This window comes from Silurus meridionalis, chromosome 10 (assembly GCF_014805685.1).
Source record: "Silurus meridionalis isolate SWU-2019-XX chromosome 10, ASM1480568v1, whole genome shotgun sequence".
In the NCBI taxonomy this organism is placed as follows: Eukaryota; Metazoa; Chordata; class Actinopteri; order Siluriformes; family Siluridae; genus Silurus; species Silurus meridionalis.
Window position 1 is genome coordinate 10,252,663 of NC_060893.1, and position 25,110 is coordinate 10,277,772.

General features: G+C 37.5%; 1 protein-coding gene across 11 annotated transcripts in view; it reads left to right on the forward strand.

Moving 5' to 3' along the window:
• The first annotated feature begins 5,935 nt into the window (after window positions 1-5,935).
• The window catches only part of tjp1b (tight junction protein 1b), a 72,118-nt gene continuing 52,943 nt past the window's right edge, over window positions 5,936-25,110 (forward strand). For 5 of the 11 annotated variants that reach the window (XM_046860020.1, XM_046860022.1, XM_046860021.1 and 2 more), the window contains exons 1-4: window positions 5,936-6,398; window positions 7,268-7,397; window positions 23,509-23,550; window positions 23,672-23,831. In XM_046860020.1, the coding sequence (XP_046715976.1) occupies window positions 5,969-6,398; window positions 7,268-7,397; window positions 23,509-23,550; window positions 23,672-23,831 (762 nt within the window). In that variant the 5' untranslated portion in view covers window positions 5,936-5,968. Of the gene's footprint in view, window positions 6,399-7,267; window positions 7,398-16,261; window positions 16,709-23,508; window positions 23,551-23,671; window positions 23,832-25,110 lie in introns of those variants that run through there. The other 6 variants (XM_046860023.1, XM_046860024.1, XM_046860026.1 and 3 more) reach the window with 3 other exon arrangements.

Below are 25,110 nucleotides of genomic sequence, written 5' to 3' on the forward strand. Positions count from 1 at the left end.
CTTGCGAGGCCTGTTCTGAGTAAAACCCATTTTGGAAAACTCAATTCAATTAAATTCACTTAAATGTAAAAAAGTAAAAGCAGCTTTATACAGATAATGTAGTGATAAAAATGAATAAGATGTTCTTTATAAGTAAGTTTGTCCCTGATGAGTGAGCCGGTGGCGACTGTGGCAAGGAAAAACTCCCCGAGATGGCATAAGGAAGAAACCTTGGGAGGAACCAGACTCAAGAGGGAACCCATCCTCATCTGGGAAAACCTCTGTATGACCCTGGCCACTGTACTGTAACTCATTTTCAGGGTGTTACCGATCATCTTAAAGTCGAGTCCATCTTTAAAGAGAGCAATAATTCTAATTCTCAAATACTCTCGGAGGACAAAAACATGAACATGATGAATAGGACATGTGGCTTAACATGGTTAAACATACAGCTGTTATCACTTAAGGTGTACTCACTTTTGTTGCCAGCTCTTTTTAAAATAATGGCTGTATGTTGATTTTTTTCAAAAGACAGTAAATCTATACTGCTATACAAACTGCAAATTGACTACTCTAAAATATATCCAAGTTTCATTTCTACAGTATTGACCCTTGAGAAGATATACTAAAATGGTTGCTAAAATGTGAGGTGGTGTACTCATTTTTGTGAGATACTGTATAAGTTTGATGTAAAGTGTAAAGTTTTTGATATAGCCAAGAAAAAATATAGATATAGCCATGACGAGATACAGGAAAAAGCAATTTTCTTTCATTTTTCTAGCTATTTTAATACTTGTATTTCTTATTGATTAATTTAAAGATGAAGTAAATTATATGGTATGACATTTTATGATATGATATGATCTGATATAAGATGTGATATATTGTATTATTTATGAGATTATATGGTGACCTTAGCAACACTAAATATAGCTAAATAAATTGTTTGTGTAAAATAGCAGGATGCTGCTTCTCAGTAATAATGAAATGAAATTAAATGTTTTTTTGGTTTTTTTTTTTTTAAAGAAAAGCTGTTAATCAATTAATTCTTTGATAAAGTATAAAAACATTAATATAAGCAGAACATTTGGTACTAAAGGGCCCTGATTCGGAACCTGTAGGCTGTGCATTGTGCACTTGTGCAACCCTAATGGCTGGGTTTGGTGTCCTGATCGAACCTTAGACCACCAAGGAACCATTGTTTCATTATACACTAATTATATATAACTATATATAAATATAAATACAATTGATTACTTGTTACAGTGTAACAAGATAATAAATTAAACACGTAAACTCTTATTTGTACAGTTAATTTTCTGAAAGAGGAAAACTGGGCAAGCACAAGGTTATGAGCAACTCTGATGAAGGCCAAATTGTGATGGACAGACAAATGCAACCAGCAACAAGATCATGAATCCCCAAAGCTCACTTATGTGTTTGGAGCAAAGGCTAGACCATCTGGTCTAATCCCATAGAAGAGCTACATTAGCATAACTTGCTGAAAAGCTATTGTTGGTTATGATAGAAAGTTGTCAGAACACGCAATGCTTCACAGCTTATTGCTTTGGGCTGGCATGTCATAAAACAGAAAGAGTCCCCATGCTGACCATTGTCCACATCTAAAATAGAAAGAAGTAGAGATAGAATCTGCTTTCTCACAGCCAGCAAAGAATATAGTTATAGGATACAGTTTGCTCTCCCCTTTTGTATATGGTTTCTCTTTTTCATATACAGTATGACATTACAATAAACCTGCAAGAATAATTTCTTATTCTAATTAAATATTGTAAAGTACACATTTTCATCATGAAAAATTGTGTAGTAAATGTATATGGGACAGGATTTATTTTTGAAAAAAGAAAAAGAAAATAAATTTGTAAAGCTTTATCTATAGGTTACTTATGAAAAAAATCTAATTATTATTAAATCAAATCAAATCAATCAGTTTGTCTATAATAAATCATTAAGACAGATGTACTGAAGAAAACAGTAAATACAGTATGCTGAAAGATTGAATTTCACTACAGTTTGCTCTGCTGGATTTCTTATAATAATTACCAATTTGAGATAACAGTTGCGGACAGTTCCAGTAAGAGTACAGTGTAGGGACATGAACTTGCACAATTGTTTAACTATTGTAGGTATGTCTCAATGGCACTTGTGAAGGTAGGTAAACAAGGCAAATGAGCAATCCTTATGTATATGCTATTATTTATCATTTAATAGTGACTGATACAAGAAGTAGTATAACATAATCTGGAAACGTGCCTACTGGGCACACACTTATCCGTGTCCATTTTGTGACTGCAAATTAATTTGCACATTGATGTTATCTAATTAATAAAGAATCTTAATTGTGTAATAATAGTTTACTAAAGCACTTGAATTCCTACATCAGGTTACAGATGTGCATTTCTTTGGATAACAGTATGTTGCTGAATGTCTGAATATTTATAATAGTATTATAGTAATATTTATATAGAAATGGGTTTTGCATTTGGAATCTGTTTAAGAGTCTCTTAATCAAAAAATAGAACAATCCAAAGACACTGCTTTGAGAATGTTGATGGAGAAGTATAGAGAAGGTCAGAAGGAGTTTCAGAAGCATTTTGTGTTTGTGAATTTAGAGAAAGCGTATGACAGGGTGCCAAGAGGGGAGTTGTAGTATTGTATGAGAAAGTCAGATGTGTCAGAGAAGTATGTGAGGGTGGTGCAGGACATGTATGAGGACAGTGTGACAGCAGTGAAGTGTACCATAGGAACAACAGACTGGTTCAAGGTGGAGGTTGGACTGCATCAAATATCGTCTCTGAGCCTGTTTGCACTCCTGTTTGCAGTGGTGATGGACAGGTTGACGGACGAGGTCAGACAGGAGCCTCCGTGGACTATGATGTTTGTGGATGATATTGTGATTTGTGGTGAGAGTAGGGAGCAGGTTAAGAAGAGCCTGGGGAGCTTGAGGTACTTGCTGGAGAGAAGGGGAATGAAAGTCAGTAGGAGTAAAACAGAGTACATTGTGCAAATGAGAGGGAGGGCAGTGGAGTGGTGCGTTTGCAGGGAGAAGAGGTGGAGAAGGTGGAGGAGTTCAGGTACCTGGGGTCAACAGTGCAAGTAATGAAGAGTGTGTTAGAGAAGTGATGAAAAGAGTGCAGGCAGGGTGGAGTGGGTGAAGAAGAGTGGCAGGAGTGATTTGTGATAGAAGGATATCTTCAAGAGTGAAAGGGAAGTTTATTGGACTGTGGTGAGACCAGCGATGTTTTATGGTTTAGAGACAGTGGCATTGTCAAAAATGTCAGGTGCTGAGGTTTTCATTAGGAGTGACGAAGACGGACAGGATTAGAAATTAGTTTATTAGATGGACATCGCATGTAAGACGTTTTGGAGACAAGGTGAGGGAGGCGAGATTGAGATGGTTTGAACATGTGAGGAGAAACGTGGGGTATATCGGTGGGAGGAAAACAATAAGACCAAGGAGAAGGTTTATGGATGTGGTGAAGGAAGACATGCAGGTAGTTGGTGTGAAAGAGGCAGATGTAGAGGACAGGGTGGTATGGAGACAGATGATCCGCTGTGGCGACCCCTAATGGGAGCAGACTAGAAAAAAGAAGATTATTATACTATTATTATATTATTATATTTCAAGTGTCATGTAAAGTGGTAAAGATTGAGGTGTTTCGATATAATAAGTCAATTGTTCTGACTGTTTTAGTTTTTCAAGCTATTTAGGGCTTGAGGCCTCTGCTCAAGATCCTCGTAAGCTTCACAACATCTTCTCTTCTCTACTCAACCCCCCTGCTGCACCTGCTGCATCCTCCCTGACTGCTAATGACTTTGCCTCCTTCTATGATGAGAAGATTAAGAAAATCTGCCAGACCTTCACTTCCTCTCCAACAATGACTACACAACACAGCCAACAATCCACTACGTCTCTGTCAAGCTTCTCAACCTTAACAGAAGATGAGATACTGCAAGTCATCCGATCTTGCAATCCCACCACCTGTCCTCTGGATCCAATCCCTTGAACTACGCTCCAGACCATCACGCAAGATCTCCTGCCCTTCATCTCCACAATCATCAATGGGTCATTAACATCCGGCTATGTACCAACTACCTTCAAGCAAGCAAGGGTAATTCGTATCTTGAAGAAACCTGCTCTGGATCCATCAGACATCAACAACTACAGACCGGTATCACTTCTTTCCTTTCTTTCTAAATCTCTGGAACGCACTGTTTTTAACCAACTGTCTGTCTATCTCTCACAGAACAACCTCCATGATCCGAACCAGTCTGGGTTCAAAGCGGCACATTCCACAGAGACGGCCCTTTTGGCTGTTTCTGAGAAACTGCATGCTGCTCGGTCAGCCAAGCTGTCATCTGTACTTATCTTCCTGGACCTTTCAGCAGCATTTGACACAGTCAACCACAAGACACTTTTGTCAACCCTCAAGAGCCTTGGTATCTGCGGAACAGCATGGAAATGGTTTGCTTCCTACCTGGAAGGTCGCTCATACCAGGTAACATGGAGGGGATCCACATCTGCCCCGTGCAAACTCACCACTGGTGTCCCACAAGGCTCTGTACTTGGTCCCCTCCTTTTCTCCCTCTATACCCACTCCATTGGTGAAGTCAAATACTCACATGGGTTTTCTTATCACTGCTATGCAGATGACACTCAACTCATCTTTTCTTTCCCTCCATCAGATACCACAGCTTACGCTCGGATCCCGGAAGGATTCGACAATTTCTGTCCATACAGGCTGCCCAGGTGCTTGTTCAGTCTCTTGTCATTTCAAGACTTAACTACTGCAACTCTCTGCTGGCAGGTCTTCCCCTGAACGATATTTGTCCACTGCAAATGATCCAAAACGCAGCTGCACGACTTGTGTTCAATCAGTCCAAGTTTTCCCACACCACCCCACTGCTGCGCTCCCTTCACTGGCTTCCAGTAGCTGCACGTATCAGATTCAAAACACTGATGCTTGCCTACAAGGCCAAAAATGGACCAGCACCATCTTACCTCGCACTGCACCACGCTGTCTGAGACCTCCTTCTCTCAGAATGAGAGGTAAGTACACTTCAAGGCTCTTCTCTGTTCTGGCACCGAGGTGGTGGAATGAACTTCCCCTAGATGTTCGTACAGCAGAGTCCCTGATTATCTTCAAACGACGACTGAAAACCTACCTCTTCCTGAAATACCTAAATTAGCACTTTCCAAGTTTGTAGAATTCGAGTTATATTTATATGAAGTTTGTAATCTTGCGTACCAGTGTAGATTTATTCATTACTAGAGACTCAAAGCACTTTTGTACGTCGCTCTGGTTAAGGGCGTCTGCTAAATGCCACAAATGTAAAAGTAAAGGTAAATGTATTTAAATGTTTTGTGGGGTCAGGATAGGGGTACTCTAGGACCATTGACTGGAAACTATAGACTACAGATCCAGAAGAACACAAGTATTAAGTGTACATGAAGTGCAATTTTATGCCATCTACTGGTAGAGTTAGCTAGCTGAATGTAAATGTGAGTCATGTGAGCGGGGGATTACAATCCAGTTTGTCAACTGATTATCTAGTTCTTATTTTAATATCTGATCACAATTTCCAAGCTTTACATGTAGTCAGACTTATATATGTATGATACTTGAATATGTTTTTATATGTACATTTCATTTTTTATACAGGATTTATATATATATATATATATATATATATATATATATATATATATATATATATATATATGAGTTTTTACTTTCCTTGTAACATAAGAGGAGAGTCAATTTGATTTTATGCTTTTTAACATTTCAAACATTTCTCAATACCATTTTACAAATTAACTTGAGTATAAAGGGGCACTACTTAACACAAAGATAATCCTCTTATGGTGTATAAGCATCAGCCTTACATTCTGGCACCGTCCAGATTGTACTCCAGACATTTTTTGTGTACGAAGCTGTTACTGGCAAAGAAACACCTTTATGATAAAAATATGTGCTTTCAGTTTTTTCGCAGTATTGCAGAGAGAACTGGTGAAAACATCTTAAAAGAAAGATTTGGAACAATGTTCGGAAGTGACACGAAGAACTGGTGTGGGCAGAGGACCAAGAAACAGAGGAACAAAACTAAAAAAGCAGGATGCTGGAAGAAGAAGAAAAGGGCTGTCTGGCTCCTAAAGCAGCACAGAGAGCTGTTAGTGAATGAGCTAGATGTGAACAAGGTGCTTCCATACCTGTTGTACAACAAAGTATTTTCTCTCAGTGAATATAAAGAGATGTTGGGTCAGGAGTCCAGCAAAAAGGGAACAGAGCTATTTTTGGATCAGATAATGAATAAGGGCCCAGATGCTTTTTACTCCTTCTGCGCTGTGCTGGAGGAAGTGTCTCCTCACCTGCTCACATGCTTGCTGCTGGGACATGAAGGTATTTCTGTTTAGCAATGACACATATATTACTCATTCAAAAAGAATTGAAGGACTAAAAATGCATCTGATCACTTCCAGTTTTAGAGGTGGGATTTTTTTCTAGATTTACATGAGCTGCTGTTGTAAAATAGTGGGTATATATATTTAAAAAAAAAAATCAAAAATAAAATAAAATAAGGGCTAATTTGCCAGCAACAAATATTGTATATTTTTTTTATTAATGAAACCTATATTCTACTTGCAAAATGTTTCATATATTTCATATACTATTTCATATAATATATTTTAATGATATGAAAACAATATATGTTTGCCAGTGTATGTACAGTGTATGTATGCAGAGGAAACTTTTTCAAACCTACTCAGGCCACTAATGCAGAAAATAGCCAGCTAAATCCACAACACTGAGCAGATTACCAGCTAACCATTGAGACCAGCCAAAGCACAGCACAATTAAAATCATATGTCTAGGGTCCAGATTAACGGTAATAGCTTTTATATTCGATACAAGATTTAGAATTAGGGGAAAATTATCAGTATAGATAGACATAGTTTATTTAAGAAAATTATATTGATTTTTCAAAGAACTTGAAAGAAGATTCTTCAAAGAAGTATGATTTAGCACATGAAAATCTGAACTCGGGATAAAACCATGAATACCAAAAATCATGTCCAATGTAGAAAAATTTACTCATAAAGGTATGAAAAGAAGTAAACAGTATATAGTTCCAATGTATATCCATAGAAACATGATTCAAAGCAATATTTTCATTTGTAATGTAAAATATTATTCATTATCCATGGCTATAACTTAATGATATATTAATTATTTTAATGAACTCCTTACCAATTATTTGTCCTTCATAGATGTGTCAGCTGAACAAAATAAAAAGCAGGGACAGAATATGCCATCTCACAATCAGGAAGATGTCTTTTCCAAGGAAAGGGGTAAAGTTTGCTATCCCCTTTTGTATACGGATCCCCTTTTTGATACACGGTAAGACATTACTCCTTATGCTGTAAAACGTTTCGAATTCGATTAGAATTGTTCTTGGAATGGATCCCAACATGATGACATCCCTAATTAAACGGCAACATAATAAAGTACACCAATTGTGTGGTCAATGGATATGGGCCAAGTATTTACAGTATATGTTTTACTGTACACCAACTTGTTTTTTAATACACTAATATTTGGTAGGGCCTTCCTTTGCTCTCAGCTTCAATTAATTGTAGCAAGGATTGCACAAAACATTGCAAATGGTACTCTGAGATTCTGCTTCATGTTTACGTGAACGAAATCATTGTGACCTGCATAAAATCAGTTTTAGACAACTTTTGTTTGTGACACAGTGCATTATCATTCTAGAGGTAGCCAGTAAAAGAAGGGAAATTGTGGCGGTGAATAGATGCACCGAAGTGTGCCAAGAAACCCCATCCCATTATTTTACCATCTTCACCAGACTGAACTGCTGACACATAGCAGGTGGATTCATGCTGCTGGCACCAAACTATGACCCAACCATCTGTGTGACTTAGAAATACTGTTTCCTTGAAATAGGCCTATTTCCATGCTTTAACTGTCCTGTTTTGTTAAATCTGTGCACACTGCAGTCTTAGCTCTCTGTCCTCTCGGTTCTAAGTGAATTCTAGAAATATAACCTATATATGTGTTGCAATAATAAGGACTGGCTGATTAGATAATTGCAAGAATTAGGTTGATATAAGTTCATATTTTTGTTAACTGTCAAATGGAATTAAAGATGATGCATGAAGAGATTTAGTTTGATTCCAGATAATTATTATGTCTCTTATATGTTTGATTCTCCTATTCGACTCTACTTTTTTTTTTATATCTAATATTATTTATGGGCATTATATATAGCATTTATTTAATGGTGTTTTCAGCATAAACTGGAAATGTAAATAAATAATAATCACTAGGCACCTTCAGCATTTTCATTCTACCTTTAGTTTCATGTACCAAGGGACTAAACACCTACTGGGTTATTAACTAGCTTTAAATGAAATGGCTGTGAGAGTGATGCAAAAGTAATTATGGTTTTCAAAGTAAGCCCAGCGGCTCTTTGTGGCATGGCAGATGGGCCTCGTTTAACTGATTACATCTATGATTTGATTAAATTCTACTTTTAGTCCTATGAACCACAGAGTCATCCTGTTATCAAGGCCATTTAAAAATGTGCCCTTAGTTCTGAACACTTGCTTACATTACCATTAAAAGGTTGCTTACCTTAACATTCATTTTTGCTTTTGAAATACTGGATGCATCTTTGTGAATATGACTTCGACCATTTATTGGATTTGAGGATTTGCTTTTGCATTTTTATTCCCTGAAGCAAGAAAGAGTGTATTTTCTGTTATATTATATCATAGACTGCTTGTGACCTTGGTGAATGTGTGTTGACTTACAGTGGCATTGTGTGTGCATATGAGTGTTTGAAGGCTTGTTTATGTGCAGTGTAACATGCATGCATGTATATGTGTGTGTGTGTGTGTGTGTGTGTGTGTGTGTGTGTGTGTGTGTGTGTGTGTGTGTGTGTGTGTCCATATGTTTATATAGGCCTTAAAATAAAGCTGAGTTTAATCAGAGCTGGAAAATAGGAAGGTCAAATATAAAAACATAGAGGCCGCAAAATTAAAGTATGGTGAAGCTGCTCCCACGTGGTCTAACGAAAATTTCCTTTTTATCAGGATACAACAGCCATCAATGGCTATAAGGAAATAAAGGAAATTTCACTCCACTGTCAATCACAGTGACACTAGCCAATGGTGGAATTCTGTGAGCTCATGTACTCTTTGTGGAAGCATATAAATCATGTATTCTATGTCTGTTACACTGCCTTATGATGCAGCAGGAGCAGCAATTCAAAAAGACACCCTTCAACTGACCCATGGTGATAGTGGAGAGTTGGCTGGTGGGTAGGAACTTGAAGGGGACAAAATTGAAGACAAATGAGGAGTAGGAAAAGGCTGAAGACAAGAATTTCATCTATGACCTGGACATGGAAGGCTCTGACACACACACACACACACACACACACACACACACACACACACACACACACACACATACACACACATAAACATATGTATAGAAAAAACAAACATACGCAAAATAACCCACAGCTTGACAGTCTCTTTCAATCACACAAAAACTGTCTGACATGACAATTGGACAAATTCTCTTTGGTTATATTCTGGATTGAGCTACACACATACACATAAAGTCAAGTGCTGGACAATCTGAATAAATCAGACACTCAAGAAAGCACAGACAGCAGAAAAACATGCTTGTGGATAGAACTGAAGGGGGGTATGCTATTCTATGTGAGTACCAGCATTTCTAATCGGGCTTCTTGCTTTAGAATTCAGTGACGCACTAAACAGGGTCATGAATTCAGGACTGCTCAGCTGCTGACACATTGGACCATGCCGAATATTAGAAGGTTATCTTACTAAAAAACCCATAATGCCTATCTACATGCATATTTTTCACATGAACACTGTCAGGATAATAAGATATAATAATAATGAAAACATGATTAAAGATAATTAATTATTAAGGAATTATAGTTGTCTTTAATTATTAAAGGCAATGATTATTAAACAGTTTTTATACAAACTGTTGTGTTAAACAGAATGAGCATTCTCTGTGTATCTCGCTGTGTACATATGGAGCTGATTTGGCCTTAAGCTTTATTTAATCTTGGCATTTGGATGTAAATTGAGTGTGCGTTATGTTCCATATGTTTCATATGTTTCAACTCAGTGCATGTGTGGCTCTCAGAGCATGTGTAATTGTGTGTCTGTGTGTACACCAGTGAGGCTGAATTTAGCCTTGTGCTGGCTGGTGCTCACGTGCCTTTTGTCATCATTTCAAACAATTTAAAGAAACACCAAAGTTCTTGCTGAATACAAAGGAAGTTAGAAATTGCAGGTCCAGTGTTGCAGGGAAGGCTGCAATATTTATCTGTTGGGTTTTTCACTCTGTCCATGCCTGTCCGGTGTTGTTACCTTTCTTGCTGACTTCAACTAAACATGCTGTTCTAAATCATAACCCCTGGCCTCACTCAGAGGGTGCAGGCTACTTGCAAGGACATAGTCTGCCTGACCTTATTGTTTAGCTCACTAACATCACTTAAACTTAATCATTTCCATTTCGGATAATATAAAGTAAAATTAAAACTGTACTATGTTTGCCCACCACGTTTTTTGTATACTATTTATGTTTATGTAACTGTGTGAATTATTAACAGGCCCAACTGATTTCCTCCCTGACTGAAATCAAAGTGTATCTGCTTTCACAGTTTCACCAGAGATGCAACGATGGCATAAGCCAAAGCCAGAAAGCCGTTATCCACATTCACTCTTGAGCCTTATACACTCCTTTATACACAGTGTATGTCTGCTTTCAGAATTCAGCTCCTTATTAAAAATAACTAGGCTGAAATCCTGGACTGTCGTTTTTTTTTTTTTTTAAGTAAAGAAGAGAGAGGGATGTCCAAAGAGAGAGAGAGACAAAGAAAGAGAGAGATAGGTTGTGCTCCACTCTGATGACTCACCTCAGAGCATAGATCGAGATAGAGAGCACTGCGACAGCAATGAAGTGTGACTAGTGTTTGCGTGTGTATGTGCGTTGTGCATGGAAGTGTGTGTGCGCATTAGGATGTATGTGATATATTATCATGTGGCCATGCATGATTGCGTTCTCTACTGGTGCAGTGTACTCATGTGGAGAGGACCTTCCTGGCATCTCCTTTGTTCAGTGCAAAAAGTCATAAATCACACTGTTCCAGCTGGAGAAGATGCTTAAGGCTCAGGTCCAGCTTTCACCTCAGGGAATCGGCTTTGAGCCCTACAAACGATTCTTGATCTGTTTTTTTCCTTCACATAGGAAAGCACAGAGCAGAGATAGGCCATGGGAAGAAGGACGTTGTACACTTGTCCTATTTAACACACTGTGAATGATTTCCATGTGATATTAGGGAATCAGACAAAAATGTATGTATGCTACAAATTAATAAATAAGTAAAAATAGTGTTAGTGTATGTTTACACACATTTCAGTAAGAAAAGTGAAACCTTGCTGCTTAATACTATATGTAAGCAACTAGAAATTCAATAAAGAAACAACTTCTCCTTACCTATCCAGTCTGAGTCCAACAACCCTGCATACAATACACCATACCTGCTTACAGCAACAAATACAGATTCTATTAATCTGTTTAGGCATTTTCATGCCTGTTCTTTTTTTAATTTTTTTTTTTAGCAAAGATCCTACTAATAATTGTAGTCAAAGTTTTTGTAACTTCAAGGATAACACTTCTTATTTGGAAAAATGTAAAGAGCAAAAAAATGTATTTTTGGTTAGTGAAGTGTGTGTTCATGTGGATGTGTGTGCGTGTGTTTGTGTGTGTGTGTCTCTGTGTCTGTATGTGCGTGCCTCTGGTGAGTACTGTAAGGGGCAGACCTGGTGCTGCAGTAGAAAGTGTTCACGAATGAGAAAATGCATTAGATCCTCAGACTGCAGCAGGAACATTGCTTGTGACCTAGTGCTGTCTAAGCACCATGATATATACACACATTTTCTGTGCCTGGGCTTCAGCAGCCCACTTTCTCCCACACACCCAAGCACTTACAATGTTAGTGTATATGTATGTATATATATATAGTAATGGAATGGCATTGAAAATCCAAAGGACTGAATAAATATTGACAGTTTTAAATTCAACACTAAGGCTGTTGCACATGTTTTAACCATATATTACTGCTGTAGCCTTTGGTGCAAATTAAGATTCAATGTCTCCCATAGGATGCCCTGCTGCTTTGATTGTGTATAATTCTCTCCTGAAGCAAACAGAGCAAAAGATTTCTCTGACTAAAAATAAAAAATCAAACAAGTCAGTTTATATAAATTATATACAGTTAAATAATATACAAGATTTTGTCATTTGTGAAGCATCTGATTTTAGGTGCAAACTGATTACACATATAATAATAGGAAATGGCTTTAAAGTTTCTAAGATTCATTTAGGGTATAAAGTTTAATAGTGTAATAATGGCACAGCTGCATATTAGCATATCTTTAAGATTGTGCTCAGACACCTATGAAGTAATTACTTCGACTACCTGCAGTAATTATTGTATAATCCCATTTGTCGTGGCCAAAAAGTTTTTTTTTTTAATTCTCTATTGATTGGGTGATGTAAAATTCTAGGCCATATGCTTGCAGACGGATATAGCTTGACGTCACAAGCCTAATTACACTCACCCTTGAAATAGATTCAGCATGAACTATTTCTGTTTAATGTTCCCATCCAATACTTTCAGCTTTAGCTCTTAAGCCAACAAATGACAATTTGCCTCTTATAGACACAGATTCAGCTAAATGTCTGCTGCAGGATTGATTTCTTAGGTAGCATTCATCATTTGTATCAGTTTGTAATATTTCCCAGTCATTAGCACGAGCATTATTTTAAAGAATAAGCTATCTTTGTGTAACTGCTTCCACTCTGAATATTTTAAGCAGCAGAACAATGGTAGCCACATGTCAAGGCAAAATATATTTGAGGCTGTGTACTGAATAGACTGAACCTGATAATCACTGGTAGTCTATTAAAGAATGTTACCCAGAACTGTTACCAATTTGGTGATACATTTTATTTATAATAAGGTTACATATAATGCAGAAAACTGTTTTTTTTTATAAACACATATGACCAAAAAGTCTTGTTTAAATGTGTGAATCGTCTTGGATTAGAACTTATTTTGATTATGTACATTTGCAGACATTATTGATTTTATACAAAGTTGTATGTCTACTGTATCTAAGTAAACCATAGCAATAAAAACGCAGACAGATTACCAGCCACAGATTTTTAATAAACCTATTTTCAATTTAATTTATTTTAGTCATCAAATGAAATATGACTAAAAATATTATAAATAATACACTATTTAGCTTTCATTCACTTAACCTTGGATGCAATATTGAGTGAGCTGCTCACCAGTTTATGACTACTGATATGGCTGCAAGTAACCTACCTTCAGAATCTGAGTTCAGTCTTTACTTTAAAATGAGTGTAATCTTCTATACAGTAGTGGAGCTTTATTTGTTAAGCAATGTATTTGGGATAAAAAGGGACTATGCTATAAAGAGGCTTTCTAATCACACCAAGCTTGTCTTGTCTGTGGCCTGTTACAATTAAAGAGCTCGTACATAATCGGGAACATTTATTTCTGTGGTCTGTCATAATTAATTAAATACTTGTCATCCAGTGTCTAATGTCCTTTACACAATCCCCAAGTTTATTAAACTCATGTCTGGTTTGGCTAAAAGACACGAGGCTAGGCCGATAACATTTTTATGAATAAGTAGACCCATAAGTAGACCCATGGGGAGTATAAATATAAAAAAACCCGCAAAAGCCCTAGAGAAGAACACAAAATCTTCCTTTTTTATGTAATAAGAGGTCACTAGTAACGTTTTTGACACAGGCCCTGAGCCCAGGAAGGAGCTGCTGTGTAGTCTGTAAAATATTTAAGATATTACAAGCAAAACTTTTACAAGCCAAAATAAATAATGAGAAATAATAGAAGTCAAACATTGTATGGAGAAGATCTTTAAGATAGAGAAGAAGTTGGCCTCTGAGTTGAATATTTTAAAGATCCAGTTCAGAAGCAGTTCTTAATGAAATCTCTGTAGGCTACAGTATGTGCTGCATATGATCAATACTGTTCATATGCAGCACATAGCAGCGATGTTTCATCATTTTACTGCTAGCATTGGTTCAATTCTTCCAATCTACACGGAAAGAATAGCTCGTTCCTACAAGTGGGACACCTAGGCCATTATATGGGGTGACTCTATGCCAACTTGGTTAATGCTGGATAACAGATATATTCAAATTAACCCTATAAAATCTGCTCTGTGTGTCAGGGTCTTTCTTTAGATCAGATGTCAATGGAACCTAAGCTATTAGAGTGCTGGATACAGATCCACAAAGCAAAAGTGTCGTTATTATACTGTTAGGTCATTATAACTTAGTTATGCATTTAAAACACATAAGGAGATGTCTCCCACAAACTATAAGGCAGACAGTCATACTGTACGACCTCTTGTAGGTATCTAAATGTCTCTAGAGTGTAGTTTGTTAGAAAGCAACTACTGTACATCGAATTGCTGGCTCCTGAAGAGATACTGTACAAATTGCAGCCACTGTTCCAAAACATTTCTGCAGCTTTGAGCCTCATCAATATCAGGCCCCATTACCTTGGCTATGATCCAAGAACTTTGGTCTATATTGAAGAGTGGTGCAATTATTATAAATATGTCATTCTATAAACCAGAGGTTCAAAATATTCAAATTTCCAAAAGGAAGACAGTTGTTATTATCCAATCTTTGAGAGGGTGAAACTTAAGCTACATTGCTAGCCTGATGTGTGCCAGATATTATTATGCTTGCTTATCAGATTCAGCCGAGCCACCTAGCACAGTACACGTCAACTTATGACAGCAGCCGCAGCGGTAAATCCCCTAGGCCTGCAGAAGCTATGGGATTTTCAGAAGTGGGTTATCAGGCTATGTCTAGACCTTAAATACAATAAATCTAGTCTTAGCAAAAGAGGCCAAGGAGTTAGCTTGCAGGAGACACAGCATTCCTAAAGAAAAGGGTCTGTTTAAAGCAGTTCTCCATTGGAGAGAGATAAGGCTTCTAACATTAAGAATCTGCCAGCACCTCCAAACACTGTGCCATGCCAAGGAGGACTTCTACGTTTTATATACTTATAATATTGTGCTGCTTTTTATATCATATACCATAAGATACAGTACAAATTGAACTAAAGTGTATTCAGATAATAGACCTATTTTAAAACTAGTTTATTCTTCACTAAGGAAATAAGAAACGTTGAAAATCTAATGGGGTTTTTTTTTGTGTTGGAGCAACAATCAACATTAATGAAATATGCTTCTGTAAATCATTCTAATCTTTCTGTTTGAAGATTTCACTAGGAAAAGATCTCATAATTACTTCAAATTATGTTGGATTGCTCCTGGAAAGTTACAAATATTAAAGAATTGACATGTAAATGGAAGTAATTGTAACTGTTTTGCTAGTGTGGGAAAATTTTCTGCCACCATTTCACAGAGGAACATTGTGACAAGCTTCAGCTTTGTTTTTTGTTTGTATGATGTGTATTTATCACTACACAGTCAGTGTTCAGGTGGATTAATTTCGGATTGCAATGAAGGTCATGGTATATGTTGTACAGAACTGTCATACTCATTAATCCATTCAGTTGGACGTTGAGCATTCTGAATGTTGGCAGAGACATCCTGAAAGAGTCCACTGGTACCATGATAGAAATGTTAGCAGTATAGAGGTTTCAGTTTTTCCATCCTCACCCTTGGTCTATGCAAAAATATGGTTAATTGAACTTGTTTTGATTTCATAGTTATCAAGAATAGGAATATTCCTTTAAGATTTAATGCAGGGACGTTACTAATCCTAAGCAAAACACACACGCTTTACTCTTAAGGTACTTAAGGTAGTGCTGTTTTTATTCATTAGTGGGTTTTCCGCTCCCCCTCCCCTTGTCGTGCAACCACACGCGCACACACACACACACACACACACACACACACACAGAGCATCGGTTTGTGGACGGACGCTTGGACGCTGCGGAGAAAAGCAGGCGCTTGAGGCGGAGCGCTTTAAGCCGAGTGGCGCGCGCGTGGCGAGAGGAGGAGGAGGAGGAGGAGACCAAAATGTGCATTTCCGGCTGATACCGAGCGCAGTGGCGGTGTGTGTGTGTGTGTACGCGCGCGCGCGCATATCCCCACGAGAGAGAGAGAGAGAGAGAGAGTGAGGAGATTCGGTGGAGAATCTGATGGCTCCTCTGGTTCGTCTCCTCCTCGAGGAGTGTTTGTCCTGTCAGATCAGTCGCGCTCGAAATGGCGCTGTGATGCTGCTGATGATGATGATGAAGATGATGATGATGATGATGATGATGATGATGCTGATGCTGAACGAGGAAGACGCGCCAGGAGCGGACGCCAGAGAATAGGAAGGAGAGCGCAGATCTAGCGGTACCTGTGCTTTTTTTTTGGTTCGGATTTTTTTTTTTCGTCTTTTCCTTGTTTTTTTTCTTCTTTTTTTGTTTGTTTGCTAAGGCAGCGAGCAAATACCATGGTGAACTATCAGAAATACATAACTGTTATGCAGCTGGCCTTAGGTGTGACAGCCATCAACCGAGAACGTAGTCTGCCGCCGAGAAAGCATATGTGGTGAGTATGAGACTCAGTGCGGGTGGCCATGCACCCTATAGGTTGGTGGGTTTAAGGGAAAAAAAAGGACAGAGAAGGAGGGGGGAAGGATGGAGCTTTAGGCTGCTATACACACACTACTTTATTTTTTTCCAAGGAAGCACAGACAGGGACTCAGTTTCAGTGGCGAGCACAAATATATGGCCACTTTCACTGGGTTGTAATGGGTACACTATAACAAGCAGGAATACTTTGTAGAACGTGTGTGTGTGTATATGTAACAAAATCCAGTGTTGATTAAAACCTAGTGTATATACTAGTCAATAACTGGACCAGCATGATGGAAATTCAAGACTCCTGTCCTCTCATGTATTAATGTAGAGCTGGTCCTGATGCTGCATCACATTAATCACACTGGACCTACAGTATTATTCTTTTACTATGATGTCATGCTGTTTATTTTGTTTTTGTGCAAGCTTTTTTGTGCCTATGTCCCATTTTCTTCTTCCTCACCTGTTTTCTTCTTACTTCATTCATAAACCACTGCCCTGTGACCAACACCATCGATCTACCCTTTCCATTGCTATGTGAATGTCCTCAAATGTTCCAAATAAAAAAGGCAGTTACATTAATATGTGCTTCTTGTGTGTCACTTCTTCACCATTATGTAGTGTTTCCAACCTGTATCACTTTACATCCACTGTGCTTTCACCTATTCATTACCATACCACATTTGTCTGTGTCTCATGCTATCTGCCTCTTTAAGATTCATTTGCTCAGCTTTAGCGTTTGTGCACCTAATTTTTCACTAGGGCTCTTTGTTAAGTACGAATGGTCTGAGACCTCTCTTTCTCTGTGTGTAGGGCGATAATCCAAACAGGATTACACTTTGGCTTAAAAGATAACAGGGTTGTTAATTCATCGTCAGTATATGCCCCCAAGATCTTTGTAGGCTCTGCTTCAAAATGGATGACGTGTTTACTAGAAAGAAATAATCCACATACACTACATCAGAGTACATTTAATATTTTACTTATAAACAGTAAGTGTACTTAAATGTATGACCTATTTAAATACAGGAATATACGCAACTTTTTCAAAAGATTTTTTTATTACCTTGCATTAGTCTTGTCATTTGTAATATCTGTCTAGACATTTTTCCCACATTTTAGTATTGAACATGTTACATTTTCTTACAAATTTAAACTATTCATATACATTATTCAGAAACTCCCCTTATGACCATACTATAAATGTCCTTTTCCACACACTAGATGAATTCACACTACAACCAGAAATTGAAATTAATAGTTATAAAAAAAAAAATCAGACCCATCTAAAAAACTTAATATCATTTAGGTATTGAAGAATCTCTCAAAAACATTGTCACAAATTGGAAATCTGTTCATAAGGTCTGTGACCTTCCATCATGGTTTCACCTTAGGAAGAAGATGCTTATCAGTGTCAAGGTATTTTCAGATTTCTACTACAACAAAAAAACACTGAAGCCTATTGCTTGCTTAGGTTTAGAAGTCGATGATACAGGGTATGGTGACATTAAGCATTAACAAATTTAGCATACAATAAAAACCTATAGGTCTTTTAATTTGTGTATTTTTAAATGCTCCTTGTTGAGCTGAAGCAATCAAGGGCAAATAATTAATTTGAATTAAAAGTGTAAACACTTTCGGTTGTCTGACTTCTTATACATTGCTATTTTGTGTTTCCTTAAAAAATAGTGAAACCCTAATGTATGTACGAAGTAATTCTAAAATAAATTAAAACACAACCTCCCACTAATGTTATTTTCTTTAGGCACCAGATTTGCTGAAACATTAGTCAATAAACATCAACCAGTCAAGTTGAGGTTGCTAACATGACAAACACCTTAAAGCAAAAAATCAGAGGTGATGATGAAGTGCATAAAGCCAACAGAGAATCCAGACATGTGAAGTGGAAGCTCAGTGGTTAAGGTGTTGGGCTTTGGATTGGAAGGTTGTGAGTTTAAATCCCATCACCACCAAGATGCCACTGCTGGGCCTTTTAGCAAAGCCCTAAACTCTCACCAGCTTGGTTGTATAAGTTATAAGTCACCCTGGACTATGGACTATGGACTATATGGACTATGGTTGTATGCAAAATGCTGTAAATGTAAAATCCGGAGAAACACACTGATCAGTTACTGGTACTTTGCATGTTTTTAACTAGTCATAGGTTGCAAAATATCAATTGTTGAAAATCCCTCCTCTTACTGTTTATGTATGTTTGTAAAAGCAATTGGACATTCTAAACAAAACAAAAAGTTGGAGCTAAAATTGCAAGACAGTCAAGAACTAATTCGATTTTAAATTGATACTGTTTAAGTGGGTTTGTTAACAGACAAGCACAAGGCACTCATTTTAGCTCATAGTTAATTTCAGCGTAATGAATGAGTTATTTGAAATCTCCACCAGAGAACACTTAATTTCTCCACTTTGAGTTGCTACATTCGGTTTGTTCCTAGGTGAGCCTCTCTGCCTGGGGTTTTATATCTGTCCACTTTCTACCTGAGGACCTCAGAACGTCCAACCTGGAAAAGAGGTAAAGGATGTACACACAGGAGGAGTCTCCTGATGGAGGAAGTGAAGCGTTTTAGAAAAGAGGGTAGCCATATAAAGACACAGGAACTTACCTCAGAATGTCAGCGTAAGACAGATATCATGTGTAGCGCCCTCGATGAAAATGAGCATTTTAGCGATAAATATAGTGAAAATGTAGAATTGCTATGTAAAATCTATACGTTGTAGTTATGTTATGTAAATTAAAAACATTTTATCCATGTCTGTCCAGCGGGTTCTGGAGCAGTGCATTTAGTGAAAATGGCTTTTCGAAAGCCTCAGCATTTCCTGTAGAGGATAGTAAAAAAAAAAAAAAAAAGAAACAGAACACAAATGTCAGAATGAAGCCTTTCCCTGAGCCATAATAACACAGCAGATGTTCCTCCTCCCAGAAAAACTATCCCGGAGATTTGCTGTAACCTAGCATATTGAACTTGCACACTCATTTTTAGAATTTACACACTCGTTTATGAAAGTGTGTCTGCGTTATTGTGTATATGTCTGTGATTGTGTATTTACATGTGTTTGTTTGTGTGATCTCATATATAAGCAATTTAACGTTTTGTATTTCTCCATTCTCGATTACAGTACATCCTTTCATTAGTGTGTAAATCACCAACACTCAGTATGCAGTCATTATCCAAAACTTTGACATCTTTTCATCCTCTGCAATTATCCTCTGTTTTCACTTAAACCTGGCATACACTTCTTTAAACTTAGACCAACTAAACTGTAGTCAACTGTAGGTGAACAGAATATTAACAGACCTGCCTTCCTGTTCAGCACATTTGAATACACGTTTGCACTGCTTCACAACGTCCTTCTCTTAACCAGATGTACCCTCTGGGTTTCACCGTTCTGTATCTAGAGCTACAATGATTCTTGTGATAATTCCAATAGATTCAGTGCTGATGGCAGTATATGTAAGAGAGTGTGATGATCAGCCTCATCTGTAGCTGTACAGTATGCACCTACTTGCTCTTTAAGCAGCCCCCGTTATTGTTCAAGCTAATTATACCTGATGCCTGTGTAAGGCATATATATAAGAAGAGGTTGCATGGCTGTATGTATGAGCTACTACACTTCCTCACTGACTGCCTCTTGGTTTTTATTTGTGCTTTCATTACATTAGGCATTTGCTTACCATTGATTGGACAAATATGTCATTGTCCTGACGGCAGTCTGTGCACTAGGATTAATCTGGAGAACACATTTTTCTATATGTTGTTATTAATATCACCACCTCATTCAGAATATAAAGTGGGCTGCTATTCCATGATTCCCCACTAGTCTTTTCCCAAAGGCTTTTAGCACGTATGCCTGATAGAGGTGAACTGAAGGTCACTCTGTTTTCCATTTTCTTTAGCTTAACCTTTTCCTTTCTTTTAAAAGACTTTCTGTCCTCGTTTTCATCTTTCCCTAGTTCTTAAGGTCTTCTCTATTTTTACTATTTTTACACCCCAGATTATAGCATAGCTGAGGCTTTTAAAATGCACTTAAAATCCTTTTTCATTTTTTGGCTAGAAATCACACATAGCATCTCAGTTGATCACACAATCTGCCATGTAAAATTGATTCTCTTGGCCTGTATACTAAAACAAGGTGACAATAAAAGACACTCAATGTGACAAAATACCAAAAAATAAGGTAATAGATCTGAGCTTTGCACTTTTAAACTTCATCTGGAATTCTGTATACAAGTGTCGCTAAATCTTTCTTATCATTTTTAGTTTGCATTCACACCTTTACAAAAGAAACATTAGCATGCATCTTATTAAAATCATTACATTTTATCTTAAACAATATGATTCGGCATCATATTCAGCTATGACATATTTAATAACTGCAGTATCAATTATAGGACAGGTGTGTAGTTAGACAGGTCCTGGGAGTTTATGGTGTTAAAAGACAGAGTGTATTTTATTAGGCCTGGCAAAGAATGTATATACGGTGCAATCTCTTTTATTTTGTACTAGATAAACTTTCAAATGGTTTTCTTTTTCTATATAAATACTTACTGTAATTTTGGAATAGTATCACTGCATCTGCAGAATCATAATTTACCAATTCTATATTCTTTTATGCCATTTATAATATATTGTGTGTTTCCAATGTATCCTACTTCTCCTCTGTGTCTGGGTTCCTATGATGGTGAAATTGACCGTTTGAGGCTGAGATGGGTGATTCAGAAAACTTTTACAACAATTCTGCTGATGTTTACTCGATGAGATGCTTTAAAACAGACCAGGTGTGACATGAATTATTGATTAGAATTTAATAAACAAATTCAAATGATTGTGTGGGATTAAGGTAAGAAACAAATGTGTTATTGCCACTTTTGGGCCTTTGAACAGTAAGTGCCACAGGTTTGTTTGGTTTTCCTGGAGGCGTCTGAGGCACGAGGTGTAAACTGACATTGCTGGAGGACGTTATGTCATTTTAATTTGCCAGTGATGCTTACACTATTTATGATATAATGACTGTTTGTTATTAATGTGAACAATAATAGTGTGTGAGCACTCTGCAGTTTACTAATAACATGAAACTATCACCAGGCTTTGGCCTCCTTCGAAAACTTTAATTTTATGTTTTTTTCTAAAAAAGTGGAACTTTTCATACAGGGGTGGATAAAGGACAATGTATTTCATTGTTCCTACCTAAAAACTGGTTTAAAATATTTTTAATGATAGGAGAGTTGCTATGAGCTAGGGTTGCTAAAATGACCACATTATTATTTTTTTAATTCCACTTAATTATTAAGTCAGAAACTATAAATGAAATGTTACAAATTTAGATTAGACAACTGGAGCAATCTGTGAATAAATCCTATATAGAGAAAACCTTGTATGATTATACACTGTTATACAAAACATAAGAATATATATATATATATATATATATATATATATATATATATATATATATATATATATATATATATATATATAGACGCATTATTTGCTTTGAGAATGTTGATGGAGAAGTATAGAGAAGGTCAGAAGGAGTTGCATTGTGTGTTTGTGAATTTAGAGAAAGCATACAACAGGGTGCCGAGAGAGGAGTTGCGGTATTGTATGAGGAAGTCAGGTGTGTCAGAGAAGTATGTGAGGGTGGTGCAGGACATGTATGAGGACAGTGTGACAGCAATGAAGTGTGCAGTAGAAACAACAGACTGGTTCAAGGTGGAGGTTGGACTGCATCAAGGATCAGCTCTGAGCCCTTTCCTGTTTGCAGTGGTGATGTACAGGTTCACGGACGAGGTCAGACAGGAGTCTCCGTGTACTATGATGTTTGCGGATGATATTGTTATTTGTGGTGAGAGTAGGGAGCAGGTTGAGATGAGCCTGGAGAGGTGGAGGTACACGCTGGAGAGAAGGGGAATGAAAGTCAGTAGGAGTAAGACAGAGTAGATGTGTGTGAATGAGAGGGAGGGCAGTGGAGTGGTGCGGTTGCAGGGAGAAGAGGTGGAGAAGGTAGAGGAGGTCAGGTACCTGGGGTCAACAGTGCAAAGTAATGCAGAGTGTGTTAGGGAAGTGAAGAAAAAAGTGCAGGGTGAAGAGTGGCATTGAGTAAAAGACAGGAGGTGGAGCTGGAGGTAGCAGAGCTGAAGATGTTGCGGTTCTCGTTGGGAGTGACGAAGATGGACAGGATTAGAAATTAGTTTATTAGAGGGACATCGCATGTAGGACGTTTTGGAGACAAGGTGAGGGAGGCAAGATTGAGATAGTTTGGACATGTGCAGTGGAGGGACATGGGTTATATTGGTAAGAGAATGCTGAGGATGGAGCCATCAGGAAGGAGGAAAAGAGGAAGGCCAAGGAGGCGGTTTATAGATGTGGTGAGGGAAGACATGCAGGTAGTTGGGTTGAAAGAGGCAGATGTAGCAGACGGGGGGTATGGAGACGAATGAACCGATGTGGCGACCAATAATGGGAGATGCCGAAAGAAGAAGAAGACTGTACTGCTATATAAAATGTATTGGCATTGTACAATACAGTATATGTAAAATGTATTTGTGATATGATCCATTTTAAATAACAAATATATTCTACTATGTGCTCCATTTGAAAATGCTCCATAAATGATATAACACTGAAACAGGAACCTACTTTAGCAAACACATATGCTTTAAATCGGTACCTAAATATGTCTTCAGTAACAATGTGTTTTCTTCTGAATACTGACATCTCTTTCTTTCTTTTTCTTGTTGTGCTCAAATCCCAGGATTTTCCCCAAACACGAAAAAGATAAATACGGGCCAGCTGTGTAAGTTCTTCACCAATGCATTAACCATCATTTCTTTGACTGGATTATAGATAAGTGCATTCAGTGCATTCAGGACAAGTTCTGAATATGAAATCTTGTGCTTGCTTTCTCTTATTTCTAGGTACTACCCTAGGATCCACGGATTCATTGCAACCCCAGATACTATCTCTCTACTGGGTGATTCAGAAGACTCAGCGCACGGCAAACCCTCGCTGCGTAGAATCAAGGGCCGAATCCACCGCAGCAAGAGCCTGGACAGTATCGACCTACTAGACTCCAACGTGAGTTAAGGACTGCACTGAGAGCAATAATTTGAGTGTGTGGGTGTGTGGGAGCATATGTGTGTGTTTGTGTGTGTGTTTGTGTGTGTGTTTGTGTGTGTGTTTGTGTGTGTGTGGCTGTGTGTGTGTGTGTGTGTGTGTGTGTGTGTGTGTGTGTGTGTGTGTGTGTGTGTTTGTAATAGTAGAGAAAGGATAGGCGTAAATGAATGTGACTCACATTTTTGAATTAGCTTATTTAAAGTACTCACCACATGCTGTATAGATGAAAAATAATACAAATATATATAATAATTCAATAAAATTATATTTCTAAGGGCTATTTGTTATTGTCAGTTACACACACACACACACACACACGCATATATACACACACGCATATATACACACACACACACACACACACACACACACACACACACACACACACACACATATATATATATATATATATATATATATATATATATATATATATATATATATATATATATATATATATATTCATGTGTGTGTGGTTTACATTTACATAAAAATTTACAAAAGCTAAAGTTTTCAGGCTGTAGAAAGCATTTGTACCTTTTATTTACAACTTAATTTGCTTTAAACTGGAATGAATCCAACCCCGTCCCTCCCACACTGTCCTCATGAATTTTTGATAAGCTCTTTGAGGTTCGTTCAAAAACAATGGTTACAGCTCAAGTCTTTCATCAATTATGTACTATAAATGCTTGATGCAACCAGCATGTGCTGTTTGTGTAGACGATTGAAATGCATCATAGATTATTTATGCATTCTTGTTTAACATAACATCTGATTGTCCTGTGGATCGTTGCATTCTACTCCAATCAGATGTGTCATGATTACACACAGATTACTGTTCTCTTTTTAGGTGTTTTGTGGAAACTCTGTGGCATTGTTATCAGGGACACTGTTTAAAGGCTTTGAGTCATTCAGCTCTCATTTGGGCTGCTGGAATTTAAAATCTTGTCTGTTGCAGGTGTAAGAGATTTTCTTTGCATGACCACACTGTCTTGTCCCTATATTTGTGTGGATCAGAACGGGATTAGACAGCAGTCCAGGTTACTAATGCCTGTTTAAAGTTTACAGACCCATAACCCTGTTTGATACCTATAGGAGTTACACTGTGTGTTTAAGTATTGTCTATGTAGACATTACTACCGCTGTAGTCATAGTACCCTCTCATTTTCAGGCTTACAAAATGATACACTGGGAAAGCCTGCTGTGGTTTGGGGCCTTTCCTTGTTGAAAAAGCTGAAAG